Source organism: Oncorhynchus mykiss, chromosome 1 (genome assembly GCF_013265735.2).
Source record: "Oncorhynchus mykiss isolate Arlee chromosome 1, USDA_OmykA_1.1, whole genome shotgun sequence".
NCBI classification, from domain to species: domain Eukaryota; kingdom Metazoa; phylum Chordata; class Actinopteri; order Salmoniformes; family Salmonidae; genus Oncorhynchus; species Oncorhynchus mykiss.
This window is the reverse complement of record NC_048565.1, coordinates 51067485-51076684: the sequence shown is the minus strand read 5'-3', so window position 1 is coordinate 51076684 and position 9200 is coordinate 51067485. Positions and strand designations below refer to the sequence as shown.

Below are 9200 nucleotides of genomic sequence, written 5' to 3'. Positions count from 1 at the left end.
CAGACCTGTAGCAATTGGGTTCGTGCAGTAAGCTATAGATAGGCCCATTACATTATCACAGCCTATTAGCTTTGCTTGAATTGCCCTGCCAATGCATTGTTGTTCAGGACATTTTTTAAATTATATTTAAATTATATTATATTTATATGATCACACCCGTAATTGATCCGTTGTTGTATTACTTGTGAGCCACAGCTGAGTGAGCTATAATTTACTTTTTATTAGGATTTTACTGTGCTGTTGGTGCCTGCATCTCATGGTCAGTCTCAACAGAGGGCGAGAGCAGCAGACTGAGGGTCTGCTTCTCAACATCCCTACACTCCCCCTTTCCATCACTGACACTGACCAAAAAGGGGACACCGTTTTCCAGCTGATGGCGAAAACTCGAGACGCACAGCATTATTTCTGCCTCATGCACAAATTCATGTTGTTACTCCTATGAACAGAGAAAGTGAAATATTCCTTGATATTAAAAAAGACTCAAGAATAATAACAACACAAGCCTATCGATACACGTTCCTACTCATTCATTACTGCTGCAGTGCTTGTTGTAAGCGCTGGCTGGAAATAGGAAGAATGCTCATTTTATGGCTTATAAAAATGTTGAATACAAAGTGTTGACAGTGCTGAGTAAGAACATAAACATGAATTCACTCATTAAAACAGCAGCTCTTTGCTGTGTTCGTTGACAGTCTCTCTAGTCATTGTTTCAAATGTTTTGAAATCTCACAGCTACAACTTTGCTGTAGCTTTCTTTTATGCCTGCTTTGTTACTGCAGACACGGTAATCTGAGTCATCCGATTGGCCAGCGGTAGGCCTATAGTGTACTTGATTTGCTCTCCGGGCCCGCCAGGAAGGCAGAGTTTGTAACTTCAGACACATGAAATGGTTAACAATGGCAACAGTTTGCCTACCCGGTGCTCAGGGCTGCTGAATCAGGTGCACCTACCGCCAACAGACTGAGACTAATAAAAAAAAAGGCTTTTTTTGGGGGTCTTTTACAGAAATGTTTTGCCATCGACTAGGAATTCCTTGGTCAATAGTAGTGTACTATATAGGGAATATGATGCCATTTGGGATGCATTCATTGTCAAATCACTGGTGTCCTGCACTTTGGTGATCTTTGGTGATTGTGTGTTGACAACCCTCAGTTAAACTATAATAACATGATTAAAGGGCCACTCCCCGATTCTTACTCTAAACCCTCAATAAAATGTAAACAACACAATTAAGGTTGACCTCAACATTCACATTTTTATTGCATGGTTGTTATCATATGCCTACACACACACACACGTCAGCATTTATCAGTAAGGTATGATTAGGTACATTCCCTAACAATGTTGTAAGGTAGGTCCAGTTTCCTTGATGTACAAATATCAACATTCGCTTTTGTCAATGCAACAGCCAGCATTCAGGGATCTTAAGTAGGATGGTGCTTTACTGTAAGTTTGTTCATGTCAATTAACCTAACATTATTTACTGTCTCTTCGATATCGCTAAAACATTGATACTGATATCTCCAAAGAGCATTCCTACATTATGTTTTTTGTGCTCTTCTGAATGTCTTGACTTGAATCTTACCACAGGAGTCTTCAAGGTTTCTGAGGTTTAGTGCAAATCTGAGAAGAAATTAAGGCAACAATATAAATATATCAAAAATAGTTGTCGTGATAGACCTTGCTTTGCTACAAAAAAGGTAAAAAAGTTTTGTCCTCGATGAGAGTCAGAGACAGATTTTTCAGCTCCTCAGGGGAACTGACAGTCTTATAACCAAGCTCCTGTAGAACTTGCTGACACACAGTCTGTGTGTAATCAACCATGTCATAAGACAATTTGAGCCTCCAGCTTTCCGCATTGGCAGCTGAGTCCCGAACAGTGCCGTATTTATGCTTGGCGGACAGATCGTTGCTTCCCCTGGTGTTGTTCTGGATCCAGTCGCCTACGTTCTTGTCCATGATCAGACCCAGGTATTCATAGATCTCCTTGGTCTTCTGGAGAGGGTTCCTGGCCAGGTCCTCATACCTGACCAACATGTACCTCCCTTTGAGCCAGGGGGGCCTGCTGAGGCCCGTTGTCACAGAACCCAGGAAGTCCTCACAGACCATGGTGAGCTGGGTGAGGTCCAGGTTGTAGGGCCTCCTCCCAGTGGCCTTCCAGATCCTCCAGAGTCTATAGGTGTCCCTGAAGGTCTCGATGCGGGAGGCCAGGATCCCTCGGGGGTCCCTGACCAGCTGGATCACCTTGAGGTTGAGCCTAGGGTCCTCCACCAGAGCCCTGAGGTCACTCACCTCCGGTATCCTCACCGTCTTGATGGCCACATGGCGCCTCTCACGGCAGGTGTCCGACGCCAGCGTCATGTTGAGACCGCCACACCTCCTGACGCACTCTCCTTCATCAATGTTCAACTCTCCAGGACTAAAGGCGTCGCAGACGGGCAGGGAGCAAAGAGCCTTACTTGCTCCCCTCCGGAACAGCTTGTCTGTGCTGTGATTGGCCGGCTGGGGTTTGATGTAGCTCTCCAGGAAGTAAAGGTCACAGTCGTAGAGGCTCCGGAGCAGGTCCCTGCTGGCCCCCAGCATCACCCTGGTGTCGCCTGCTGTCCTGCTGTGGGACAGGCGGGGGAGCAAGGTGGTCTGGACGTGGTAGAGCGGCTCAAACAGATAAAACACATCCTGGTGCTGGTTGAACAGCTGACCCACGAAGGAGCTGCCGCTGCGGGTCGTGGCCAGGATGAGAACGTGTGTTTTTCTGGAGACGTTGGAGGTGAAGTAAAGGAAGTCGTCACAGATCCGCTGGTCAAAGGACGAGTCCACCGCATCCTGCCACAGCATGCCGCAGTTCAGATTGTTTGAGGCTGTCACTGGACACATCTGGAATGGCTTGGCTGTGAATGTCCTGATGGCTGTGTACTGGATCGCTATGGACAGTAAGGCTAGCAGAATCACAGCCTTCCAGGAACATTGCATGGCTGAATTCATTCATTTAGATAGATGATACAGTCTGTTCAGATCCTGTTGGAGCAAAAATTAAAAAAAAAATAATAGGATAATACTTTTAGAACGATTATTTGTGCTGTATAGAATACCCACACATACACAGAAAGGAGCAGAAAAACAGCTTACATTATATACAGTCTCACTCCAAAATAAAAAAGTTAGCGTTTTGAATCCCATAGATGTTCTTCCTAGACAGTTACTGTGGTGACCTTACAAAACGAATTATAATTGTTGTTTTGTAGAACTGTAATAAAGGAGTTACCTTCATATAATACTGTCAAATACATAAATCAAACCCAAGTTGGATGTTTTGTTGTTATGTTCCATAGCCTTTCTGTCCTTTAAGCAGCAGGCAACCCCAAATGACAGTTTATGCATTCAGACAGCTTACAACTAACTTCAAAGACTCTAGGATGCCTAGGGTCTAAGATTCCACAATGTAGATTCTAATTTACATAATGGTCATATTTGATGTAGATTCCACCTGAAAGAACTTCGCCATCTTCAGATCTCGAACGGCAGTAGGCCTAATACAATCATGTGCTATTTATACTGTAAACGCTTCTATAGTCGACTACTATCTCTAATCCCTATACTCCACAGATAAGAACGATGGTTTTTAGCTTAAAAATGAATTGATCTAAATTACCAATAAACGTAGCTAAGAAGTTGTTGGTCAATACTGGTGGCACACAACCCATAAGTCTAAATGTGTCCAAAATAAACATTTATTTTTACTCTGTAAATGTTTAGTGTTTTATTTTCCCATAGAATTAAAAGCTATATGCTTATTATATAGGTGTAGGAATTCAGTGATATCATACGGTCTAATGCAAATACACTGTGATAAAAGGCTGGCGGCACCTGTGGAAAAGTAATTTCTCGCGCAACGCCAAGTCACAGGATAGATGTGACAGCGAACAATTGACGACAGCGCCGAGATGTGATTTACCGCAGTGCAACAGAATACGCTTTCATTCAAAGATGATTAGCCTACACAAATGGGCTAGACGTCTAGGCATGGCCTCAATAATACTTTTTATGTTTTTAAATAACGAAATAACGGTCATGTTATTCTTAAGAGCCTACACACAAAACACAGTTTAAACAGAAATAAAAGAGATCAACCTCAAAGCATCCAATAAGCTACTTTCTTACCTCATAAATTCATAGTGGGCAAAGGCAGGTGCTCGTGAAAAACACCATAGAAAAGCAATGCAACGGTTTCAAATGTCGTCACAAAAATCTGGTATTTTAGGACTAAACATTCTTGAAGGGCAGCTTCTCTGTCTTCTTCCCCCGTACATCTGAGTAGCACATCGAGAGAAACTGTTCTCGCAGATAGAAGAGTCACAATCAGTCAGTGTTAAATAAGGAAAATATCATGATAAGAGAAATTAGTCGAAGCGCCAGGCAGAATAAGACAATTGAACTCCAACAGGGTAAAATAGATTCGAGAAGGATGCTGCAACCGCAGCCTTCGCAAAGCCCGCCGCCGTATATTCCAGATTGCCTTGACTAATGTGCGTGTTGTAGCCTAGGCTATGGCTTGGTGGTGTGGCTTTGTGTGAGGTGTGCCAACCAGAGCCCGTTCTGGACTACCCCAAACCTCCCCTACATCTCCCCTCCTACCCACAGCCCCTGGCAAAGCACACGACTTGGTCACGAATAATAATAATACTATTTAAAAAAAAAAACAGAATACAGCCTAAATTACGATGTAGACACATACACATGGAGGAGTTGGAGGTCAGCAGATCTTGCTTCAAATGCATACATGTTTGTATTTAAAATACTTATTTTATATGCATTGGAGTACTATTTTCAAATAATTTTAAGTATTTAAAGTTATATTTAAATAATTTCCTATAAAATACTTGGCTATTTGAAACTATGTTCTAATATATTTGTTAAATACTGAGATGTACAATCAGTATGAAGACAGGGGATATGCAAGTCATCGATTAGGTCTAGCATAAAAGAGAGAGAATGCGTGAGAGAGAGCCTGTACGAGAGAGAGACAGAGAGATAGAGAAAGAGATAGAGAAAGTAAATGACGTCTTATATAGCAGGGACTGAATATTACATTTTCAATGTCCATTGTCACACTGGGGATTCTGGGGATGACGCAGCAGTATGAAAGGGATAGAAGAAGAATCCTGTTTCCATCTAAATCAGCTGGATCTGGACCTAAGTCAGCTGGATATTAATGAATATCCTGTTCTTCTAGTTCCCCATGTGTCTTACAAAATATGAACATCTGATTATGTAGCATACTGCTCTGATAGCAAACAACGGCCTTTGCTTTAGTGGCAACTGAATGACAATCTCAAGGTATACAGTGCATTCAGAAAGTATTGAGATTTTTTTCAACATTTTCTTACATTACAGCCTTATTCTAAAATTGATTAAATCGTTTTTTCCCACTCATCAATCTACACACAATGCCCCATAATTACAAAGCAAAAACGGCATTTATACATTTTAGCAAATTTGTTTAAAAAAAAAACTGGAAATATCACATTTACATAAGTATTCAGACCCTTTCAGTACACAGTACTTTGTTGAAGCACCGATGGCAGCATTTACAGCCATGAGGCTTCTTAGGTATGACGCTACAAGCTTGGCACACCTGTATTTGGGGAGTTTCTCCCATTCTCTGCAGATCATCTCAAGCTCTGTAAGGTTGGATGGGGAGCGTCGCTGCACAGCTATTTTCAGGTCTCTCCAGAGATGTTTGATCAGGTTCAAGTCTGGGCTTTGGCTGGTAGCTCAAGGACATTCAGATACTTGTCCCAAAACCACTCCTGCGTTGTCTTGGCTGTGTGCTTATGGTCATGGCCCTGTTGGAAGGTAAACCTTCACCATATTCTGAGGTCCTGAGTGCTCTGGAGCAGGTTTTCATCAAAGAGTCCTTTAGGTGTCTTTTAGCAAAGCCCAAGCAGGCTGTCATGTGCCTTTTACTGAGCAGTGTCTTCCGTCTGGCCCCTTTGCCATAAAGGCCTGATTGGTGGAGTGCTGGAGAGATGGTTGTCCTTCTGGAAGGTTCTCCCATTTACACAGAGTAACTCTGGAACTCTTTCAGAGTGACCATCGGGTTCTCGGTCACCTCCCTGACCAAGGCCCTTCTCCACCGATTGTTCAGTTTGGCCAGGCAGCCAGCTCTAGGTAGAGTCTTGATCCTTCCAAAATTCTTACATTTAAGAAAGATGAAGGCCACTGTGTTCTTGGGGACCTTCAATGCTGCAGGCATTTCTTGGGTACCCTTCCCCAGATCTGTGCCTCGATAATCCTGTCTCTGAGCTCTACAGACAATTCCTTCGACCTCCTGGCTTGGTTTTGCCTCTGACATACACTGTCAACCGTGAGACCTTATTTAGACAGATGTACGCCTTTCCAAATCATGTCCAATCAATTGAATTTACCGCAGGCGGACTCCAATCAAGTTGTAGAAACATCTCAAGGATGATTAATGGGAACAGGCAGGATGCACCTGAGCTCAATTTCGAGTCTCATAGCAAAGGCTGTGAATAATTATGTAAATCAGGTATTTCTGTTTTTTATTTTTAATACATTCGCAAAAAATTCTAAAAACATGTGTTCGCTTTGTCATTATGGGGTATTGTGTGTAGATTGATGAGAATTATTATTTTTTTAAATCAGTTTTAGAACTTTAGAACTACTTTCCAAATGCACTGTATATTTAAATGATAAAGCCAGAGAAGTCCGTGTTTGTTGGATATATTGGCATGGGTGTTGTTAGGACCGACACAAAGTCGAGGTCCGGCATACTGTGGCAATATATTCTCCAAACACCGGCTTCGAGGGCATTATCACTTTTATCCAGCGGGTTACCAATAATGACAGACATATTTTAATTAAAAGCTTTATTTTGATGAATGTATTCATACTATTTCATCCTACCAAAAAGATATAGACCCGAACACAAATCTAGCGTGGCTCCCCAAGCCGACTGATCGTTCGTTCTATCGGTTCGTTTGCCAGAGACTCGACCCAGTCGTTCCGTCTTTTTGTTCTGTTCGTTCTAAATGTTCCATTGCCATACTGGCTGACAACATTCTTATCCCTTGCTTGCTAGTTAGCCAACTATGGCTAACTTATAGTCACGGCAAAAAAAATGCAGCCAAAATAACAGCAAATTAGCAGCATTTGCATTTGTTTATTAAGCTGTTTTCTAGTGACATTTATTTTGATACACCCGTAACAATGAGTTAATGAGGCGCTATTTCGCCTGGCATAGAATATGTGCTCTCTTGTCAGGACACTGTTGTTCAAAGGAGCTAGCCAACAACACAGCTAACACAATCACTTGAAAATGAACCTGGAAAAACTGCAAACTAGCTGCAATTTGTTTCATTTGATATTTTTTAAATGTACATTTCTTTGTATATATACATAAAAATGATGCCAGGTGATTCATGATTTCAACTGGCTGAGAAAGGCTGCCTGTCTGTCTCTCGTCCCGACTCCCGACACGTCCATTACTATTGGACAGCTGGAGATCAAATTTGAATATTGAAACAATGTTGCAAATGTTGAAGAGAAATCAAATCAAATCAAATCAAATTTTATTTGTCACATACACATGGTTAGCAGATGTTAGTGCGAGTGTAGCGAAATGCTTGTGCTTCTAGTTCCGACAATGCAGTAATAACAAGTAATCTAACTAACAATTCCAAAACTACTGTCTTGTACACAGTGTAAGGGGATAAAGAATATGTACATAAGGATATATGAATGAGTGATGGTACAGAGCAGCATAGGCAAGATACAGTAGATGGTATCGAGTACAGTATGTACAAATGAGATGAGTATGTAAACAAAGTGGCATAGTATAGTATAAAGTGGCTAGTGATACATGTATTACATAAGGATACCGTCGATGATATAGAGTACAGTATATACGTATGCATATGAGATGAATAATGTAGGGTAAGTAACATTTATATAAGGTAGCATTGTTTAAAGTGGCTAGTGATATATTTACGTCCTTTCCCATCAATTCCCATTATTAAAGTGGCTGGAGTTGAGTCAGTGTCAGTGTTAGTGGTGGCTGTTTAACAGTCTGATGGCCTTGAGATAGAAGCTGTTTTTCAGTCTCTCGGTCCCAGCTTTGATGCACCTGTACTGACCTCGCCTTCTGGATGATAGCGGGGTGAACAGGCAGTGGCTCGGGTGGTTGATGTCCTTGATGATCTTTATGGCCTTCCTGTGACATCGGGTGGTGTAGGTGTCCTGGAGGGCAGGTAGTTTGCCCCCGGTGATGCGTTGTGCAGACCTCACTACCCTCTGGAGAGCCTTACGGTTGAGGGCGGTGCAGTTGCCATACCAGGCGGTGATACAGCCCGCCAGGATGCTCTCGATTGTGCATCTGTAGAAGTTTGTGAGTGCTTTTGGTGACAAGCCGAATTTCTTCAGCCTCCTGAGGTTGAAGAGGCGCTGCTGCGCCTTCTTCACGATGCTGTCTGTGTGAGTGGACCAATTCAGTTTGTCTGTGATGTGTATGCCGAGGAACTTAAAACTTGCTACCCTCTCCACTACTGTTCCATCGATGTGGATAGGGGGGTGTTCCCTCTGCTGTTTCCTGAAGTCCACAATCATCTCCTTAGTTTTGTTGACGTTGAGTGTGAGGTTATTTTCCTGACACCACACTCCGAGGGCCCTCACCTCCTCCCTGTAGGCCGTCTCATCGTTGTTGGTAATCAAGCCTACCACTGTTGTGTCGTCCGCAAACTTGATGATTGAGTTGGAGGCGTGCGTGGCCACGCAGTCGTGGGTGAACAGGGAGTACAGGAGAGGGCTCAGAACGCACCCTTGTGGGGCCCCAGTGTTGAGGATCAGCGGGGAGGAGATGTTGTTGCCTACCCTCACCACCTGGGGGCGGCCCGTCAGGAAGTCCAGTACCCAGTTGCACAGGGCGGGGTCGAGACCCAGGGTCTCGAGCTTGATGACGAGCTTGGAGGGTACTATGGTGTTGAATGCCGAGCTGTAGTCGATGAACAGCATTCTCACATAGGTATTCCTCTTGTCCAGATGGGTTAGGGCAGTGTGCAGTGTGGTTGAGATTGCATCGTCTGTGGACCTATTTGGGCGGTAAGCAAATTGGAGTGGGTCTAGGGTGTCAGGTAGGGTGGAGGTGATATGGTCCTTGACTAGTCTCTCAAAGCACTTCATGATGA

The 9200-nt window shown here is 43.2% G+C and overlaps 1 protein-coding gene across 1 annotated transcript; it reads right to left on the bottom strand.

Moving 5' to 3' along the window:
- Nucleotides 1–1239: 1239 nt before the first annotated feature.
- LOC110524544 (carbohydrate sulfotransferase 1-like) lies at nt 1240–4989 on the bottom strand. The gene is made up of 2 exons (XM_021604316.2): nt 4159–4989; nt 1240–3015 (listed from the first exon to the last, which is right to left on the bottom strand). The coding sequence occupies exon 2, from the start codon at nt 2980–2982 to the stop codon at nt 1690–1692; it is 1293 nt and encodes a 430-aa protein (XP_021459991.2). The 5' UTR covers nt 2983–3015; nt 4159–4989; the 3' UTR covers nt 1240–1689.
- Nucleotides 4990–9200: the final 4211 nt, after the last annotated feature.